Here is a 23,324-nt window from a genome sequence, read left to right on the forward strand (position 1 = left end):
GTAAAACCTCTGGTTTTGAACTTCTCTCTCTTTTCTCTATCTTTCTCTTTCTCTCACCCTTGTACACATTTAAACAAAATTAATGACCCCTTTCCATCGACTAAGTTTTATTTATTTTGAGATTGAGACCAAAACATTATAAGAAAAAAACATTGAAAATAGCAACAATAAATTCAAAACTTTCAGTTAGATTGTTGTTGTTTTTTTACTGAATTAAAAGCGCAAAAGGTTACCAAAGGCAACAAAGTTTAGTTTACTTAGTGCTTGTTAATTTTGATGGAGAATAATTTACTTAGTTTTTGTTAATTTAAAAAAAAAAAAAAATGAAAATAAAATAAATTAAAAAAATATGTAATTATTATATTGCTATTAACTACAAGAATTGTCATTACTTCGTTGCTACTGTCAACTAAAAAGTTTTACTACTCTGTTGCTACTAACTACTAAAAAACTGTTATTACTTTAAAACAAAATAAAATTGTAATATAATATTTTTAATAATGATTTTATTTTCAGTAAAAGAACTAGAATAATAGTTTGAGGTGCATGATGGGAAAAGGTGCGAAACTTTAAAATGATATGCATGGTGGGAAAAGAAACTTTAAAATTGTAGTTGTTACCAGATCTGAGAAGAGGAAAAAAGAGCTAGAGGAAAAAAAATTTGACAGAAAAGAAAAGCTACAAAATAAAAAAATATCTTGATATCTTTATGAATGGTGGTAATATAGATTTTTTAGAAAACTTTCAAATGAAATTATGTTATTGAGAGAAATATAAAAGAAAACTTTTCAAAAAATGATTGTACTGTAAAATAGTAGAACTATTTTTAGTGTCAATTAAATTTTAATAATTATAACTAATTCTAACAAAATCAGTTTTTAAAGTTCTTAAATAAAATTATTTAGGTTTTAAACTATGTTTTTATATGCTTTCATTTGTCTTCTTTGTAATACTTTGGGCACACACAAAAAGGACAACAGGAAAAGGACAACTTTATTGTTAGTTCTTATACAATAAGTTATAAAATCTGCGATTATAGAAAAGGACAGTTATTAAAATGTAGTTAATTCGAGTCAATATTTTTTTAAGAAAAATATTGTTTTTAATTCTTATACCTTTTCTACAACTTATTATTTATGACCCTTACTCTTCTATTTATCCAATCTTCTATTTATTAGATATCTAGAGCTTCTGTTAATCTAATAACTTTATTTTTTCTGTAGTGTTATAATACTAATTTAAATTTCTTTTATTAAGTTTATTATTTTAATATGCCTTAAACTGAAATCTTCTGCAAACAAATGAGTCAGAAATTATTTTTATCAAGCACAAAAAAGCTTTATATAAAAAGAATTAAATACACAACCTTTGTAAAAGTTTTCAGAATCATATCAAGATCTTTTACCAGCAGCCATGTTCAAAAAATTTATAACATGGCTGCTATGTAAAATATAAACATGTTATTAGTTTCACTATTTCTATTATTATTATTGATTTTGACAGGTGTTTATTTTATATTAGTACTTACTACTATTGGTGTAAAAACTTTAATTGAAATTTAGTTTGATTTTTATTTACTCTAAAAAGAGTTTAACAATGCGTTTGCAGTTTTTTAATATGAAAATAATTTGTTCAAATCCATATATTTTAAAATATTTCCAAGCAAATGGGCAAAACAAGATAGATAAGACCAATAAATAGTAAACAACAACCAAAATCAACACTAATGGTTGAAAAATTATCTCAAGACTCTGTCCTCCCTAGTGCCATACTTTTTTGATTAAAAATGACTTAGAGACCATTAAAACTTGGCACGTCAAAGATAGTGTTTTGAAGTTATAAAAAAAAGAGAGGATTGTAACAATAATTAAAGTAGCCAACGCTATTGTAGTGGCAGTAGCCAACGCTACTGTAGTGCTAGTAGCAAACGCTACTGTAGTATGGCCTTTGGGAGGTGAGTTTATATTAAAACAAAAATTCTGATATTTTATAAAATGAGACCATAATAAATAAACGAGGCTACATTTGCACCAGTTGTTTTTTATTGGTGCACTATGAATCAAAATTTGAACATTGAACAGTATTCTTTTGAAAATTTTAAAAGATTTCAAGATTCATATCACAGAGTATCTTGATGTGTAAACATCACCCTATAGAGTTGGTGCTCTTGAGTCAGCAAAACAGTATCCGTGATAACTGTGATCAATGACAGTTAAGATAAATATAGATTTAAGTAAGCAATAATCCAAGAAGAGGTAAAAAAAAGGACTCAGTGAGAGGTTTTCCACCTATCAATATAAGAATGTCGACTATGTTGCAATAGTTGTTTGCAGTAAATAACTGATTTTTTTTTATTTAAACATGCCACTGTAAGCCCCACTCTGTTAAAGAAGTGAAATCAGATTCAAAATTGGCTGTCTGTTCTAAGAAATCAGAAAGAGAAGACTTTTTTGGAGTATTAAGTTGAGTCATCAGCAAATAGAGCACTTTAGATGTAAGATTATAAGGAAAAAAACAGGACCAAGGATAAATCTTGAGAACCCTAGAAGTTACTGGAAACAAAGAAGAATGTTGATTTTAATAAAGCAATCAGAAGGAAATAATTTGATAGTCTCAAAAACTTTCCCAGATACAATGGAGATAAGGAAAAGGCATTCCAAAGAGAGAATTGAAGAGAGTTCTGGCATAGTTTATAGACTTAACTGGTTTGGAAACTCCGTAAAATCTATTGTTTAACCTTTTGACACAAAAATAGAGCGTAAATAAAGCGTGACAGTGCACACAAACTTTTTAACGGCGTTTATTGCTAAGTGATATTGCAAACAGATTATTCCTTTATTTCACAGATTATCTGTAGTGATTATTTATAAGTGATTTTTTTGTACATCATTGAACAGTGTTGACCGAACAATGATTAAACTTCACCGTTATATGTGTGGAGATATGATTACTCCTGTTATTTTTAAAACAATAAATTTGTATGCCAAATATAGATATATATACTTTGTAGCAGACCCACCACACCTGATGAAAACTGCTCCAAATTGCTTATTAAACTCTGGCGCAGGAAAATGTACACGCTACTTGTGGAACAATGGAAAATACTTACTGTGGCAGCACATTACTCAATTGTATTATGAAGATTTAGACAATGGTTTAAAACTTATGCCTAAGTTAACTAATGAGCACATACACATAAACTCTTACTCTGCTATGACTGTAAAACTAGCTACCCAAATTTTAAGTCAAACCGTAGCATCTGTTTTGAAAACCTTTGGAACTGAGGAACATAAAGAGACAGCTAGTTTTTGTGAAAAAATGGACATGTTTTTTGATTGTGTTAACAGTAGATCTCTTGAAGAACATAAAATTAATATAAAACCTTTCCTTCAAAAATACACAGACCAAAATGATTTACGATTTAATTTCCTTTTAAATGATTTTTTGGATTATTTTAAAGATTGGAAAAGATCTATAGATGAAAGAGTGGCCAATACTTCTAGTTGTCAATACTCTTATGAGGCTAAGGCTAAAATGTTCATTTCACATCAGACTCATGAAGGCTTAATAATGACATGTAACTCAATTGTGGAAGTTACAAGGTTTCTGTTAGCAGAGGGTATGTCTTATGTACTTACTAATAGATTTTGTCAAGATCCATTAGAGAAATATTTCAGTGCTCAAAGACAAATAGGGCGACATTCAGATAACCCTGATGCTAAACAGTTTGGATACAATTCTAATGCAATATGCATCCAAAGAAGTGTTTCGCTTAACACTGGAAATACTAGAGGCTCTTATATAAAAAAAAAGTCTTGGATAAATGTGTCTGAAGATCTTATACCAAAAAGAAAGAGAAAAAAAACATGATTTACAAACTACTTATATTATAACAACTATTTGTATTCAAAACTTTTATAAAACTACATATATATATATATTATTTGTCTTTCAGTTTATGTGATTGTTTCATATTAGCACGTAATCCTTTTTTAGATAGTTCTCCTGTTTGTTTTTTTTTGCTTTGTGTTTATTAACAATGTCTTTGACAAATGAATGACTTCGAACTCTAAAATATAATCTCAGTATTGAACACAAAGTAGATTTTTGTATATCTTTTTCAATTTTTAAATCACAGCTTTCAAGAATAACCCTGTAATATTCATATATATCTTGATCATATAATGTTTTTTCTATCAAGAAATCTATGTCTATGTTTTTAGTTAATTCTGATTGTTCTGTATATAAACAAAATGCTTTTTCTGCTATAACTAATATTTGCTCAAACTCAATTGTTATACCAGTGAGTCCTCCATGGCTAAGAGCATTGATAAGTTTTTGGTCTGGAATATTTTTTGTTTCAGATTGGCAGCTTTTTAATATTGATATTGCTTGTTGTATAGCAGTGTCATTATTTGTTCGAAAACTTTGGATTTTTTTTTTAATTTGTGGATGCAGTAACCTCCTAGATATTGCAAGCCATACTTTTCCCTTTCACATATTGTTTGTCTACTTGATATCTTTTTATCACTGACACTAGATATATTAGCCCTATAATAAGATGCTATGCTGTCAGCAAGTTTGCTTAATATTAATGTAGCAATATCTTCATATTCAGCATCACAATTAAAAATTTGCCTACTGTTGATTACTATTCTGCCAAAATAATCAGCATAAAACTCATTCAAACTTTTTAGAGAAATTTTACTACAAGTTTCAATTATTCTATCAAACTGAATCTCATCTTTTATCTGGTCAATCTGAAATTTTTTAACAACTTCAATTATTTTGTCACCATAAATTGAGCTTTCTATAATCTTACAAGACACTTTTTTTAGTAGTGAGAACAAAATCTCAGTGTTAAAAACTGGATTATTAGCAGGTTCATCAACGATAATATTGTTGGGGTGCTTTTTAGAGATATGCAATTTCAGCCCTCCTTTACTTCTAAAAACTTTAACGCATACATTACATGGGAAGGATCCAGGGCTAAGCTAAAAATAGTTTTAAGTAAGATATATGTTTAAAAAACAAAATATAATCAGTCACTAAACCGCTTATCTTTCGCTTAATTTGATCACTAATAAAAAAACCTAAAAACAAATGTTTGTTTATGCTACATAAATAATTTACATAAAGAAACATTTTTCACTTTTTTATCTTACTAGGAAAAAATACTAACATCTTTGACAATAGCTTCAGTATAATTTTGAAGTTCAATATCTTTTTCAAAACTTTCCAATAGCATTATAAGGTCACTATTACAAAAATAGTCATCGTCTTCTCTCTCTGAAGCCATAGTAAATTTTTGTGCTGTGCACCGTCAATGTCACGTGATCACAGCGTTCACCTTAATGAGTTTTTTTTAATGCAAAACACAGAGTTTCCAAACCAGTTAAGTCTATAAACCTTGGTTCTGGAAAACAATTTAGACTATGAAAAGAATGTTGTCTGGACCACAAACCGTAGAAGAGTTTAATTGAGATTTTGGTAAAGGAAGATGGAGTGATTTGAATGTCCATCAATGGGTTAACTAAATGTCTATTGAGAGTCTAACTACAAAAGCGAGAGTTCAAATCAGTTAAAGGTGCCAAAAAATATCATCAAGTCTATTAAAAATAACTTAGGATACTTATCTGAGGAGATAGCAGACTTTTCCTTTTTTCAACTACTCTGTATGCTAAAATGCAGATGGGATAGAAACTCATAAGCACACCAAGACCTAAAGTATTTACACTAAACTAATTATTATGAAATATAATTGGGAAATAAAGAAAAACTTTTTTTATTGTCTTTAGTTGGAGAAAAATCATGGTTGCTTTTTCATCTATTGAAATTTAACAAACCTTAGGAGTAGTGTGGGCCATCATTTTTTTTTTTCATCAAATTTTTTACATTTTTTACTTCCAATACCAAAAAAAAGTTGCATTTTTATATTGAGAATACTTTTTAAAAAAATGCAATTAATTGGTGACCATTTTAATTGACCAAAACCTTTATTTAGGTAAGAGGTCTTGATCATGGAATACATTTTTTGTAGTTTTTTGCATTTTTGATGATTAAATATTGAGCAATCCATTTGCCAAAAACTCACTATAATACTGTGTTTCAATAGAAAATATTTTTCTATTAAAATACAGTATTGTAGTGAGTTGATGTTTTTCTCAGCAACAAGAAAATTATAAAAAGATGCTAAATTCTTTTAAAGAAGAGGGACATTCCCATCTTTTCGATATTGCTGCTTGTAAATGTTTGTTTAATAAGTGTTATTGTCAGAAGGAGTGTCAATTCATTAATAAGCATTCCTCAGCAACCAAAGATCCTCTCAATTGATCTCTCACAAAAAAGCCCATGTGCAAGTATATCGAAAATTAGCTGATGTTGCTTAAATAATAAAAATGAGTCAATATGTGGAAAATAGTGTCAAAAGCAGTGCTGAAAATGAAAGTCCTGATGAATTTGACAATTATGTACCTTTGACTTAACTCCAAAAAAATCTTAGAGAAAATTAAACCACAATTTTATTGAACCAAAATTTTACCATCATGCTCTACTTCAACTGTAAATAAACCAAAAGGCGTTCCTAAAACAGAAAACAAAAAAAAAAAACAAGAGAAAAATAGATCTTTCTAAATTAGCTACAGCATGTGATTGAACTGGAATTTCAGATAGAGCTGCAGCATTTATTGCATCTGTTGTACTACATGATTTTGGACTATTAAGACCAGAAGATCCAACAAATGTTAATAACAAAAAATAAAGTTAGAAGAGGCTTAGAAGGATAAAAAATCTTCAAGAAATTGATGCAAATAAAGACAAGGTTTTACATACTTTGATGGAAAAAAGATCAAATGCTTACAAATGTACTCAAAGGAAGCAAATGGTACAAAAAGAAAGTTGTTGGAGCTTTCTATTAGGCGCATTTTTAAAGCAAGATTTGACATTGTCTCAGAACATTCAAAATTCCAAAATTGAACTTTGGTGCAGAAGAGTACATTGATCTTATCGATTAGAAAGATGACCCTGAACCAATTCTAGCCAAATATTCTGTTGAACATATTAAAATGTATGCTGCTTCTTGTGATACACCACAAGCTAACTTTCCTAGATACCCTTCCCACACACAAACAATGAAATGTTGCCTTAAGTTAGTAACAGAAACTTGATCATCAGTGGATTACTCACTCCACTATTATCACTAGAGTTGAACTGTTAAAAACATTGTTAGAGTTAAAAAAGAATCAAAAAATTTGATTTTCTGTAAAGTTAGTGCTGAAGTGAGTTCAAGTTTCATATATTACTTGTGTATGTTATTTTATTGTTTTACTGTTTTTTTATGAAATTTTTTAAGTTTAATTAATTTAATTACTCATTTTTTTTAAATTTTTGCAGTTATTAGTATGTTTTGTGCTTTATTGAAGTCAGTTTATAAACTTTTTTCACATTTTTTTTTTACAAGTGACCGATTCACAAAATTTTTTGTACAAGCAACCAATTCATTTTTTTAGACAAAGATAAAATTGAAGAATGTAAGAAAATCCAACTACCTGAAATTTCATCGCACACACAATCTATTTTGAAAATGAAGACAAAGAAAGAAGCTGTTCTCTCATTAGATGGTGGTGGAATACGTGGACTAGTTTTAATAGAGATATTGTTGACACTTGAAACGTTAACTGGATGCCAAATATATGACCTATTTGATTGGGTCAGTGGAACTAGTACTGGCTCTGTTTTGGCGATGTCAATAGCAAATGGTTTTTTTTATTCTGTTTTTATCCAATTGCAGTTTATAGAATATTCTGTTGATTAATGATATTTAAAACAAAAAGTTTAAAAATATTTATATAAATATAATCAAAGTCAAAAATAGCTAAACAGTAATTCAGTATTAATTTTCTTTTACTATTTATTATGCAGGTAAAAGTCTTCGCTATATGCAACGCGCATATTTACGTCTTGGTCATGAATGTTTTGTTGGAAGTAAACCTTACTCAACTGAACTAATGGATTCATTTCTGAAGCGTGAATTTGGTGAGAATAAAAAAATGAATGAAGTAGAACATCCAAAGTAAATCTTATATTTTTTAATGATTTTTTTTCACTATTTAATGTTTTTTTTTTTTTATGTTTTAGAAAGTTTAGCCCTAAAAAATAAACTCTTAAAAACTGGAATTTGTCTATTGAATTCTAAGCTTTTTCCCAGGTCTACATAACTGGACGGCTCTGTTGGTCACTTTTTGCGATCTTTGTGTTGCATAAACATTTAAAAATAAACTCTTAAAAACTTGAATTTGTCTATTGATTTCTAAGTTTTTTAGAATTTTTTTTTTTTTTAAGGCTAGAAGAAGAAATTATATTATTTTTATTTTTGTGTGCAAAAGCTTTTCGTAACTTTCACTTTTTTTTTTTATAAATACTCATGAGTCAAGAAAATACTAAAAATAATAATCTAATACCTTCCATTAATAATAATCTAATACCTTCCATTAATAATAATAACCTTCCATTACAATTTCAATAATAACAATTTGGTTTAATAGTTTTTGATGATGGGACTTGATGATGTTATTAAGAAACTTAAGTCAAAGAGTTAATTGTGCTAGCATAAGAGTTAATTATTAAAGTTAATAATTATTTAGAGTTAATTAATAGCATAATTAGCATAAGAGTTGTTAATATAATTAAAGGGTGAAAGCACTACTCTGACAAGTTTATTTTATTTAAAAGAGTATTGAAATTAATAAGTTTTTTATTCTTACCTGACAGTCTGTAATGATGTAATGAAAGTCTACAATTTAAAATGAAAGTAGCAACAATAGGTAGTTTCAGAAGCTATTTTGTCTGAATTTTTTAAGCAGATTTAAAAAAGCAGCTTAAAAAAACTTAAATAAAGAACAAAAAGTAGACGAAAATGTGTCGTAGTTTAAATAAACTTAAATAAAAAGTTATTTGTTGTCATTGTTTGTCATTTTTTATTATCAACTAATAAAATTGTGAAAAATTGTTTACCAACTACAAGAAAAGTTACTTTTATGTTTAGAAATAACTTTAACGTTAATGTTTGAATTAACTCCACAGGTTATTGTAATCTTGAAATTTTTCAAAGTATTTTTTTTTAACTTTATATAATTAAAACATTTATTTTGAATTAAAAAATTTAAAGAAAAGTTTTGTACATTTTGCAGACAAATTTGTTCATATAGTAAATTTTTATCCATAGACACTCCCCAATCTCAAAGCCTTAGATGCTGTACATGCTACATGCTTGTATAGTGGACTATTTCTGTATGACGGAATCATAACTATTTATATATATATATATATATATATATATATATATATATATATATATATATTTTATTTTGATTTTCAAATACACTTCTTTAATGAAACAGATGTGTGTATAAATAAGAATATAAATTGTAATAAATGTATAAAAAGTGTATTATAATTTTTTATTTTTTACTTTTCTTTTCTTTTAATAAACCATTCCAAGCGTTTGGTTTTTGAAAAGTTCATTTATAACAGGTTAATTATACCAGCAGTGCTAACAGACAGAAAACCAGCTATGCTGCATATTTTTCGAAACTACGATGCTCCATATGATGATAATTATCAACTTAAAGATGATAAATTTCCACAACCTCCATTACCTTCTGGTAATGATTTATACTTTTTTTTTTTTATATAAAAGTTTAATTTAATGGTTTTAATACAGTAATCGATTTGGCCAACAAATAATTTTTTTTCTATAAAATAGTTTTTATTTTTTCATAGACCAAATGATATGGTTATCAGTAAGAAATTCTTGTTCAGCACCAGTATATTTTCGACCAAATGATCGTTACATAGATGGAGGGTTTATAGCCAATAATCCTACACTTGATACAATTTCTGAAATACACAAGTATAAAAAGTACCAGGAAACCAGTGAACAGCAAGCTCATAATATAGGGGTTGTTGTTTCTTTAGGTATGGTTTTTTTTTTCAAGTTTTTATTTGTGCCCAAACCCTTGACCTGTTCAAAGTCAAGGGTTTGGGCACTATTGTAGTGACTACTCTTTTTTTATTTTATTACTCAAATTTATATTTTCCAAATACAAATTTTAAGGAACTGTTTACAGCCAAACAGGTTGAGCACGTTAACGACAGGGGTTAATTTTATAACTTCTTACACTTTTGTAAAAATTGAGTGCTTAATAAACTTTTGAAAAACTTTAAAATAAGGTTTTTTATAAGTAGTAGTTTCACAAGTCTAAGAGTTACTATAGAAGAATAGGTAATTTGGGAGTTACTGTAGTGGGGTAGGTAATTGTTCTATACAAGTACTACTTGCAAGATTATAAATAATTACTACACATTAAGTTATATTAATTTTTATGGAGATTTCTTTTTTTTAATGTTTTTCTAAATTGTTTAAAGAAGTAGCTCAGCTACGTTCTCTTTTTTCATGCAAAAGAAATTTAATTGGTTTCTAAGGTCAGCAAAATATCGCTTATTTATAATTGGTTTCTAAGGTCAGCAAAATATCGCTTATTTATAATTCAATCAAAATATATTTAAAAAAATAAAATAAAACTATACGATTTTCACAACTTTATATTTTATGGTATTCGTATAGTTTTATTTTCTTATTTTGAAGAACAATTTTTTTTCCTAAGAATATTTTTATGCAAATGAAATTGGTTATGTAAAACTATTACATAGAGCTATTTTTACGAGCGCGTAAATCTAATCTTCAGGTCTGTGGTTACTTAAAAGAAATTTATTTTTAGGACGAAATCACCTTTGGCATTTTTACAAAGTAAAATAATTGTTTTGAAAACCCCTGTTTTTTTATTTAGCAGCTCTTTGGCATTTTTGTAAATTAAAATAATTTTTTTTTTATATAAACAAAGTATTGTTTTTTTGTTATGTTGTTATAAGTTGGGGTTCTTTTTTATATGAACCAATATAAACATTTCTTTGAATATTTCTTTAGTTTTCTATATATATTTTGATAGCGTGGTTGCATTTAAAATTATCATTTATTTGTTTTTAAGTGATTGTTTATGATATCTCTTTTTTCACACGCGCCCTCTAATAAACCAATGTATGCTTTGCTTAGTGTGTTTGAGAAAGATGTTGAGCATTTGTAAATTATATTTCTCACTCTACAATCTTTATTCGACGCATTGATTTCTTTTAGTTTGCAAATTCAGCCGTACTTTTTTACTTTTTTTTGTGTGTGTGTGTGGCTTTTTCTGAATTTTGAAAAGTTATTTGAGTAGCTGTAACTAATCTATGTGGTGTTTCAATTAAATAGTTTGTGTAGTGGGTTTGAAGGTGGAAAATGGAAGGAAAAAAATTTTCCAACATTGGTGGAGGTGCTTTTATTATACGGTGTATCAAACCAAATTATGTATTTTTTTCATTCAGGGGGTGTTTTTTTTTTAGTTGTAATTTAAGTTGAAATTGTTAAAACTGTTTTGTTTAAGTGCTTCTTCGTATACTAGTTTTGATAAGTTAAAGATTTTTTCATTCAAAGAATTATGTGATATCATAAATGAAGAGAGGGATATGCTTGTGTAAGAAAGAGTAGGGAGAATTGGGACGCGAAAGAAGTGGGACATTCCAAATATTTCAATTAGGAGAGATCCATAATAAATGTTGTCTATGAAATTTCTTCCCCTCTTATTACCAGACATCGCTTTGTCTTCCTGCGTGTGTTAAAAACTACATTTTTGTAGTTTTTACCACAAAAGTACCTTAAAAACATTTTTTTTTGAGGTGGGACAAAGAAAGTTAATTGATCTCCGATTTCTCCCATTTCACTTTTTTGTAAATATGTTACGGAAACCTCTTGTGTATTTTGATAAAGATTACGCGGTTTACGGATTTAGTAGTTTTTAATTAATGGTTTTTGTTAATATGTTGATAGTTACTCGCTTGTCCCACTTCACCCCATATATGTCCCTTTTTACTCCAATGACACGGTTCTTCTAGTCTTGGTAAGTCTTTTATTCACCTACCATTTTTATACTTATTCTTTAAGTTTTATTTCAATAATTTTTAGTAAATGGTCATTAAAATCTTTTTTGAGTTAACGATTATTTTACAATGTTCATTGTTAAATAGTAAACTTCTATAAAAAACGGGGGCTTATTCGTTTTTTTTCTTTTTTAAGACTTAATTTAAGTTGCTAAATTTTTATTTTCTAAATTCTTAAGAAACATAATTTAACTTTCTAATAAATTTTTATTATATTCTTTTTTCAGACCATCCGCTGCATACTAAGACCCTGACCCCGTTAATTAATTTTGAAGAAAATAAACGTTTTAATGTAAAATCTTTTTTTCCTATAAGAAAGAAAGTTGTCTTTTTAATGTGTGTTAAACGCGCAGACTAAACTAATAACATAAGCACATTAATAACATAAGTATCTCTATCATGACTAGTGCTGTTACGACTATTAAATAATTCGAATGTCGACTAATATGTTTTCTAAAATCGACTAATACATTTTAAAAAGTCAACTAAAAGTCGATTTAGTCGAAATATGGGAATAATTTATTTTTTTTGAAATAAATTGTCATAATCTACTTAACCAATTGTTTAATTAGGTATAATTGTTTTCTTTTTTTTTATGTAGTTATTAAAGTCCTCCCAGAAGTCCTTACGGTCTTTTTACAGAGCACCTAAAAGAGCCTAAATAATACTGCAATGAATTAGATAAAACTTTATAAGAGTAAGCAAAAAATAAGTAATAGTTATAATTAGAGATGTCATACTTTCTATATTTCAAATAATAAAATTTGTCATACTTTCTATACTTTCAAATAATAAAATTTTTTTAGCAAGTTAGGATAATGTTTTACGTTTGCTGACCAACACTTCCAATTTAGGCGAATGGTTTCATGAAAAAAACTAACATCATTTGCAATTCAAATTATTCTTTCTCACATCTTCTTATGCGTTTATTTTTTCATGAAGATTTGATCGTTTTCATTTATATTTCTTTTTTCATTTACATTTCATTTTTTCGTGGAGTTTGATCGTTTTCATTTATGTTTCTTTTTTTTTACGAAGTAGTGCTGAATCATCACCGTTGATAGTTCATATGTGTTAAGTAGCCTTTCACTGAGAAGGATTTATCGTGTCATTTTATTGCAACCTTATAATTGACATTCCCATTTTTATAATCAGAAAAAGCTTTCCTCTGGTTTTAAAAATACATTTAAACATCTTTCAAGATGTTTGATTGGACTATTTTGGCAGTTTGTAGAGTGTTGTAAATTTTCAATACTGCATCAGTATGTCAAAACTGCCAACTTTTGACTTAACGTCTTTTGCCAGTATACCCACTATATACACTTCAGTGAACCAAATCGGAACCCTCAAATTAGGAAAGTGTCACCGAATATTTGGTGCTTCGGCCGAGCGTCTAGCCGAACATTCGGTATTCGGCAAAATCACTATACCTATATCTCTAGTTATAATAGTACATGCTTTTGTTTCTAAACAAACAAACATAAATAAAATATCGGAAAGTTAAATCGAATAAAAAGATTTTATGATTTTCACTCAATTAAATTGACTTTTAGTCGATTAGTAAGAAGTCTATAGTCGATTAAATCAGCTATTCGTTTTTTCTTAGTCAACTAATTAGCACGTACGAATGAGTAACGGCAGTATTAAGTTCAATATTAAAATAGTCCGGACCCGTAAAATACGGATTTCCGCCAAACCGACTATTTTATTATATATTTCAATATTTTTAAGTCAATGGTACAAAAGCAATTCATTGAAAAATTACTTTAGGAGCTTAAAAAAATTAACAAAGGCATCTTTTCCGCATATGTAGAGCTTATAAAAGATTTATAAAATAGTCTTGCATACATAATTTTGATAGCTCAGTTAACTCATCGGTGTCGTTTTGCGATGGTTTAAATCCGCCTCTTAACACAATACAGTTTTATTTTTTTCAACCTGGTCATGTATATTTATAGCAAAAAAAAATATATGGCAAAAAAGACTTTAAGTGTTAAAATAAAATTTGAATATTTGCTTCCTACGGGCCTTTTTTTTTCTTTTTTGCCTCTACAGCACTCAGGTGGTTTAAGACCAGTCAAAATTTTTATTTTAGTTTGACTGACCTTTAACATATTTCATTTAAAACAAACTCTTTTTCAAAAATTGTTGATTGAACTGAATAATACCTAGCAAAAGTTGTCCCAAATGAAAAAATTTTTTATTGACGACAGTATGATGGTTGACGTAAATTGCCTTTTAACTAAAAGAAGAATATTTTAAAATATATTGGTTAAAATCATTAAGTACAACTTTTCTAGTTTTTCTACAATTTAAAAGACATTGATATTTTTCTACAATTTAAAAGACATCGATATACATAATTTGATTTAGATGGTCAGCTATAAAATCCGACAACCTCTCATTTATTTTAACAACGAACACCAAAGTGTCGAGAATTCGGTAATACTTTGCGATTTTGTTTTTAAAGGCTTTTAACCGACCGTAAAACAGTAATGTTTTTTCCGATTGGAAACATTTGTAATAAACAAAATTAAATGTGATATGTGGTAGTTTATTCAATCCGCGCCTGATTTATTCCATCCCAATGCGTAAAACTCAAAACAAGAATGCGTTTTAAAGTAGTGGCCGTTAGAAATGACCAAACATAGTTAGACAATAGCTCCGTTTTTTACGCAGTGGGATAAAATAATCTACTATAGTAGTAGATTATTCCGTCTCAATGTATAAAACATCAAATAACAACCATTTTTACAACTTATTTTTTATTTGTTTTTATGTTTATGTTGAAATGATAATAGTCATTTAAAAGTCGTTTACCAATTTTTTATTCGCATGAATCAGATAAATGTGTTTATAATACGCAGTGGAATGGAATAAGTCAGGCGGATGAAATAATCTTCTATAGTTGTAGGGTTTTCCATCCCAATGTGTAAAACATCAAATTAAAACTAATTTTACAACTTATTTTTGATGTTTTTATGTTTAAGTTGTAAAGATAATAGTCGTTTACAAATTTTTCATTCACATGAATTAATTAAATGTGATTAATACGCAGTGGGGTGGAATAAGTCAGGCGGATGAAATTCTATGAAAGAAGTAGATTATTCCACCCGCTTCAATTATTACATGGCACTGCTACTACTATTACAATCATAGTAAAGGGATTATTTCTAATGGGATGGAATAAATCAGGCGGATAGAATAAGCTACCACATTTGTTATACTTCTATTTGCTCAGGCATACAGATATATTGAAGTTGGACGAAGTCAATGGTTTATTTATAACCAGTATTAAAGTTTTGGGAGAAAAGAAATCATTTAGACTAATTTAAAATAATTTTTAAATTAGTCTAAATGATTAAATAGGAATAAACCAACATAAGATATGAAAAATTGAAAAAAATTGTAAAATAAAATAAAGTCTCATTTGAAAAAGTATTTATACTTTGACATAACTAATTCATCCAATTTTTCTGCAAGTAAACGAAAGTGATTTGATAGAATATTGTGAGTGACTTTTTCCAGTAAAATAAAAATTATTCGAAGAACTCGTGGCTTTAAGAATAAAAATAGTATTTGTAAATCAACAACAACTAGTACTCCATTATTTGTTGAATTAACAAGTAGCTCTAATAAATTTACATCATTAAAAGCAGATAAACAGCTTAAAGATTGTAAGAATTGTAGAAATTTCTATAGATACTTATAAAAATGAATTGAAAAGACTTTGAATTAATTTTCATCTAAAAAAGTGAACTAGTTTTCACATAAGAAGGTGAATCAAACAACCCCTTTTGTTATGGAATTGTCTATTCAGGCAGCACACATCATTAGGACAAAGTTAAAACAACCTTGAAATCATTGGACCAATGTTGCACCAAAGTTAGTGTTCTGTTATGCTATATTATTTTCAATTTAAAAAATTCTATGAAGCTATAATAATAAATCATAGTTATTTTAATTAATTCATTGTTATTGAAACTTACTTGTTAATAATAATGATCCAGCCTATTATCAGTTTTTGTAAAAAATTGTTGTTAGTTTATAAACTGTCTGGATTGAAGTTGGATCTTTTTGCATTAGTTGTTAGTTTCTACTCCTCATTTATGTTCTTTAATAAAAAATAAATCAGTTTTATTTAGAAAGATTACTTACGAGCAATTTCTGTTTAATAAGTAAAAAAAAAAACATTAGCAAAATAGCAAATAAGTTAAACCGGTGTTTTCATTAAACCGGTGTTTAATAAAAAATTGAATCAACAAAATCTAATGAACACCATAACAATTCCAGATTTTAAATAGACACTTGGGGGTGGTAATTCTTTTTTTATTTATCCTTTTACTCCACCTGTAAAAGCAATACAATATTCTATTATAAGGTTTTTAAAAACATTATTATAACACTGATTAGTAAAACCAAATAACATTATATCGATCACTCAATTTTTATCGATAAAGAAATAAATTAAAAAATGAATTATGTTATGAATTCATCATATTATAGGCTGACCCTAGCCCTAACAATAATTCATAATTTTCATAATGTTATGAATTCAAGATAACACAGGAAAATATTTTGTCGGATTTTATGAGTCAAAAAGTCATCATTATATTTTAAATCAGCGTTTTGAAATTCTCCCGCGAGATATGAACGATAAAAAAGCACATCACCCGCACATAAATGAAAGAAAACCGTAATTTACGGCGACTGACCTTAAACCACCTCAGCAGCACCTTTAGGAGTAGCTTGATGATCCTTTTATTTTTTTTCTTTATCAAGTTTCAGACCGTAATTTTTCTTCGAACCATACGCAGCTTATTAAGACTAATTACCTGAGCGCATTATGTCTTTATCATGACATATGTGCAACAAATTTCTACCGGTATTTAAATGTTCTTCCACGGTGCTCTGTGACAAGACCGTTGGGTCTTCTTGGAGAATCTAAATGAAAAATTTTAAAAAACCAAGTCTATGATGTGCATATAATATCTACAAAACTTCAAAAGTATTTTTTTTTTAATTTTAAAAAATCCAAAAAGATAAGAAAAAATAAAAAAGGTGCCATTGGTATAATTTGAACCACGGCGATGCACTTCAGAACGCTGCAAGCTAACCGTTTCGACTACTAAGACGCATCGATTTTAATAATCTAACCACTGTTTATTAGCAAAAAAAATTATATAACAGCAAATAAATAGTATAAACCAAAATTATAAACCAAAATATAAACCAAAAGATGCTACCGCAGTTTTCAAGTAAAAGTAAGACCTGATTTATGTATTAACATTACATAATATTGAAGTTTACATAAGTTAGATATTTGCATAGACTTTTGTCTATACTTTCTTATAAAAAAAAGTGTTGTCGAACGGGTAACGGCAGCGTTGAATTGAATATTAATATTTAATAGATGAGATATAAGATAAAAAACTTTGGGACATAAACGACGAAAGGGTTGTTGAAAAATAAACGTAATATTAAATTATAATCAATGGGTTTAACTTTCCGCCAAATCAAAGTGATTTTTAATATACTTGAGGTTTGTGTTTTTTTAAGTCAATTGGTTGAAAGATTAATTGGTTGAGAGATTAATTGGGTGAGAGATTAATTAACTTTTAATGAATGTTCCACTTTTTTTTTTTGCAAAGATTTCGTTTATTATTCGACAGGTAAATATTTAGGTGATAAAAAAATATATGTATTTTTTAAACTATCAAATTTTTTAAATATTTCATTTTTCAAAAATAAATATAATCTTAAATTATAATTAATGATTTTAACTTTCCTCCGAAACCTGAAGAAGGATATCCTGAAAATTTCTGAAAATTTTAGCGAAACTTTCATAGTCAATATCGACTACCTATAGATTAAGAGTTACGTTTTAGCAAGCTATAAATCTTAAATATGTAGCTACCAACATATTGTTTTATAACCACTTATAACAACTCGCAATACGTAACGTATATACATATTTAGTGGGTGTTGTGAATGAGGTCTTCCAAGCTGCTAGAAAGCAATTGGCGGTTGTATTTTAATATTAACAACAGAAAAAAAAATATTTCGTAGCCATGAAGAAAAGAAAAAATGCGAATATTTGGAATGAGTTGTAGGAGTAAAACATGATACATTTACCCCGTTAATTTTCGGTACAAATGGTGAATTTAGAGACACTTCTTGCGCTCAAGTTATTTATAAATAATGGCGATAGGTACAAGACAGTCATAAACTAGTTTCAAACACGTCTGTTAATGGAGATTACTGAAACCTCTTTGCTCTGCTCAAGACGGTCGTGAGCTCCTTTTAGGCACTACAACACTGATGACGCTTGCTTAGAAAATGTGTTGAGTGGACTTGTTTAGTTTTTATGAGTAATTTCTTTTTTCTTTTTTTTGTATTTTTTTTTTAATTTTTTTTTTTTTGTGAAATAAACATTATTTAGTTAAAAAAAAAAAGCAAAAAGGAATATTACCATAAAGAAACTAAAAATAAAAGAAACATTGCGTAAATCTCTTGCAAAAAAAAGCGAGGCTACTCAGCAATTGTGGAAAGTTGGAAATTCAAGCAAATCGAAAATTAGTAAACTCAAATTTATAACAAACTTGCAAGAACAGTACAAATATTGAAAACGATGAAAAAACTGCAAACTGCTCAATCATTTGTGTATTTATTAATGAATAAACTTAGATCAGTTCGCGAAATACTTACACAAAACGATGATTGATGGGAAAAATGGGGACCGGAGCAAATTGTTAAAAAATTTGTTAAAAAATTTTTTAACTTTTTGACAAATTTAACTTTTTGATAATTAACGTTTTTTTAAAAAACGTTAATTGAAAAAAAATCCGTTGAACTCAGATTTTAACCAAAATGGTGAATAAATAAAACACAATAAAACGAACGCAAAAGTGCATTCAAGGACTTACGAACATCAAAGCACTGCATACAGCAATACAATGGCGTTGGAAAATATAAATGTATCTACTGTGGGCTGCAAAAACACAAAAGCAAAGCTTCTACAAAAATTCTAAATGTTGCTAAACGTAACGAGATTTTATCAAACAAGAGATTATGAAACAAACTAAAAGTTATGTAACTGTTTATGTTATGGATACTCTGGGGTAAATGCAGAAAGTGCAATAAAAAACATCATACGCAATTTGTCAAATTATAAATGCTACGACGGTTGGTAAAACGGAAATCAAAAAAGAAATCATGGGAACAGTGTTTCATGCAAGTGCAACTATTCACCCAACAGTGATTAAAAAAAGAAATTGTGTAAAAGCAAGGATAATGTTAGATAAAGGAACTCGTAGAGGTAGATACCCTGAGCAAATTAATGAATCATGTTAGGAAGATGTTAACCAAGTATAAAGTTAACGGAGTATTTAATTGGGTTAATATCACTACTCTATTTTACAAGTTGAAAGAATGAGGCAGTTGATTACAGTTTGTTAGGGACAAAGTTCGATAGATCTTACCAAATGGAGAAGTAAAATGGCTTTATGTTCCAGTAAAAGAAAGCCCTAGTAATCTTGGAAATAATCTAGTAATCTAAGGATGGAGAGTGGAGAAGCTGTCAAAAGTAATTTTTTTCTTTGAAGTTTTATACTTTACTTTGTAAGTAAGTAAAATGTAAGTTATATTTACTTTCTCAAAGAACAGTCATTTCATGTTGATTTAACATAAGATGAAATAGGTAGCGTATTCAAATCCATTGCCTGTTTGAGGGCACTTCTGGGTAAAACTTCACATAATACTCTGATGTATGTGGGCAGTGTTTGTTCAGGAAAGGATCTTTTTTCACGTATATTAAACACAGCGGGCATCTGTTTTTAAAAGTTACTTTCAAAATGTATTTTAAATGTCTTTTAGACGTCTTCTAAACATTCTTACGTAAAGATTGTTTGAAAGACGTTTAAAAGACATTTAGAACGCAACTTTTAAAAGCAAATGCCCATAGGGAAGAGTAGTTCTATTATGATTAGGGGAAAATATAGTCAACATACGGGTAACCAATAGTGTAGAGACGGGCTCCCTGCCGCATGAGTGCTAATAAGGGCTGCTAAATAATCATTTCTTTTATTTCTTTTTTTTTTGTTGAGAAGATAGGTTAGTGGCCATAATGTAACGAGAGAGAGGAGGGGGGGATAACTTCTAAGCTAAGGGTAATTCATGCATATGTAAACCTTGACTAAGTCACTGTTCGTTAGAGCGCGCTTTTTCTCCAGTTTTTTTTCTTTGAATTTATCTTTTTAATCAAGTATTTCGTTATGATAATATAACGCAATATAACATTTTTGGTATCCACAAGGACATTGACTGCTAAAACAGTTTTCAAAAAGTTATAAATCATTTAAACTATCTAATATAATTTCTATGATTAAAGGAGTGTTTATCAAGTATAATCTTTTACTGCTTTTTATCATATATAATCTGTTTGAAAAAAAATGGTAAGGAAAGCTGGTCAATCTTCTACTATAGGTTGTGGGCACCCTAATAACCTCCTTTTTGTTGCGTTGATGTCCAACCCGCATAAGGATGATTAAAAAAAATTTTATTCAATTAAAGTAATGCATTAAAACAGTTATTTAAAAAATAATTTTAAATAACCTATGTAAATAACATCAAGATTAATTTAAAAAAATAAAATTCAAGTTAAAAAAGTAAAAGTAGTTAACTTTCCCTCCTTAGTTTTTAAATAATAAAAACTTTTACGCATAAAACCTGTAAAAAGAACTAACAATTATGCCTATTATATCTTTTAAATAGTCTACCTGAGTCTTTCTGAGTCTTCCATGGGTATATGCGCCTTCTGCTCACTGCCATGTTTCAGCTTTGTCTGAATTCTAGACTTTACGTTTTTGCATTAGTATTGAATAAGATCCTCTCAAAATTATTGTAGAATATAAGTAAATTTACCTACTTATTCTATATAGATTACTTTTAATTTACTTTACAAGTTATATAGAATGTAAGCTTATGTAATTTAAATTTTTATTTATATAATTTATTTTTAATAAAAGTTTGCTATTACTTTTAAAAATAAAAACTCCTACTTAAAAAACATTATTTTTTTGTAAATTTAATTTACATTTGGTAGCATATTACTTTTATGTAATTTACTTTCATGTGCAAGTTACTTTATAACATAATGTGCAAGTCTTTTTCTAATATTTTTTTAAATCAGTTACTTTTATAGGTAAATGTAACTTACAGGTTGAGGAACTTTTATATAGTAAAGTAATTTTAAAAAATAATTAACTTTTAAATGTAAAAGTGAACAGCTTTTTCATTTGACTTACTTTTACATGTAAAAGTAAATTACTTTTTGATGTAATCTTCTTTTGCATAACTTACTTTTAAATGTAAAAGTAAACAGTTTTTTCATGTGACTTACTTTAATATGTAAAAGTAAATTACTTTTCGATATAATCTTCTTTTACATAATTTACTTTTGAAAGTAAAAAAACACAAAGTAAAAGTCGTTTCAAAAAAATTAATTACTTACACGGAAATGTAAATTTACATAAAACGTTTAAAATTACTTGTAGTTTACTTTTTGATAAAAACTCGTGTAATTAAAAAAAAAGTAAGTAAAATATCTCTGGTTACAATTTCTTTATCACCATCAGAATTTCTGAAAACATTTAATATAATGTTCGAAAAGTTTCTGATTCAGATACCTAATCACGATTATTATTATTATTTCTGTGTCCAATGTTTTCTCATGCATAAAGTAGAATTATCTAACTTGTTTATCAATTTGTCTCTCTTCAAAAGAATCTTTCAAACCTGAAAGGTGGAAGATGCAATTATGCTATTTTAGCACGCAAGAACATGAGCATATCTGCAACTTCAGTGTCATTAGAATACGCTTTTTCGGCTATTTGACATGTGGTCAATCAACAGCGTGCATCTTTGGCACCTGAAACAGTGGAAACGCTAGAATTTCTAAACCGTAATTGGGACTTGTGTAACCTGGACACTTACTGTAAAATAAAACCTAAAAAAAAGTAAAAAATAATATTTCTAAATAAATGAAATCGATAAAAGTTTTATTGACTATTTATAAAAAAACTTTTATAAAAAAAATTTGTTTATTAATGGGTACCCGCTCATTTGTTTGACGGGTATACGGGCAGGCATTTTCACAAATTTTGACAGCCCTATACCCTAATACTAAATTTTAATGAATTGGAGTATGAATTAAGGTGTGCCATACTATTTTTTTCTTCCAGATTAAAAAGCCTGTATTCTAAAAACTTGTGTTTTTATCTAATATTATCATATAAAGCTTAGATTAGAAAACCCGAAATGATTGTTATTATGGTTTATCCTTCTTTGGCTAATTGTTATACAGAGACCACATTACCAAATCGAAAAGACGAGTTCAGATCACTAAAGATCAAAGTCAACTTGCTTCGCAGACCAAGAGTTAGTAATTTTAGGAAGAATGAGAGAATTATAAAGTGAAAGTTAGATGAAGTCGAGTTAGAAAGATAGCATAGAGAAAGCGGACAGATATTGCACTAGATTTTAATACGTGCAATTTAAGTTCATATCAAGTTCACTTAATATGAATTTTTCATCAACATTCTTGTCCAGAATCCGAAATAATTTTGCTCCCTAATATCCCGACCTTGGATCATATCAATTCGTAAAAATAGCATATGTTTGCTTGTGGTTGTATATTTTTGACAGCTTTAAGTTTTTTTTTCCAACTTATGTTTTGAGACCCAAACTCTGCAAAGTCTGTTTGCAGTTGTCAACCATCTGGAATGATTTACTGGCCTAATTTCAGGTAAATTCAAGTCTGCAGGTATACTTTCACTTCTAATAGCAGAGACTGTTTTATACCCATAAAACTGATCAGAGGATGAACTTTTGATTACTTCATCCTTTAGAGTAATTAGAGGATTTCTGACATCCATTTTTTCAAAGGATGGAATAATTTCCAGAGCAGTTATGTATTTAATCATTTTCCAATACAGCCTCTCCATTTATTGCTGCTCAGAGTCTCTTAATCAAGAGCTGTCATCAGATGATGCAGAGGAAGTTCATTTGTATGGAGTACGCAAACCATTTAGTTTAGCTTTCTTTCTTATTTCACTTCCTGCCAATGTAATGCTCTGCCTGACCATCCTGTGTTGAGACTAGTAGAACCACCTTTAAGCTTTTATCGGTACCATTATTTTTCAAAAATTCGTATATATTTTGAGCAATTACTTCAGCATGTTTCATGTTTTTGAACTTTTTCAGGTGTGAAATGGAAAAAATACCTACCACCG

At 28.3% G+C, this 23,324-nt stretch overlaps 1 protein-coding gene across 1 annotated transcript in view; it reads left to right on the plus strand.

Moving 5' to 3' along the window:
- The window catches only part of LOC136071959 (85/88 kDa calcium-independent phospholipase A2-like), a 47,407-nt gene that overhangs the window by 19,877 nt on the left and 4,206 nt on the right, over positions 1 to 23,324 (plus strand). Inside the window, exons 6-9 of the mRNA XM_065803482.1 lie at positions 7,509 to 7,757; positions 7,921 to 8,071; positions 9,532 to 9,662; positions 9,781 to 9,975. Coding sequence (XP_065659554.1) covers positions 7,509 to 7,757; positions 7,921 to 8,071; positions 9,532 to 9,662; positions 9,781 to 9,975 — 726 coding nt within the window. The remainder of the gene's footprint in view (positions 1 to 7,508; positions 7,758 to 7,920; positions 8,072 to 9,531; positions 9,663 to 9,780; positions 9,976 to 23,324) is intronic.

Source organism: Hydra vulgaris, chromosome 08 (assembly GCF_038396675.1).
Source record: "Hydra vulgaris chromosome 08, alternate assembly HydraT2T_AEP".
Lineage (NCBI taxonomy): Eukaryota > Metazoa > Cnidaria > Hydrozoa > Anthoathecata > Hydridae > Hydra > Hydra vulgaris.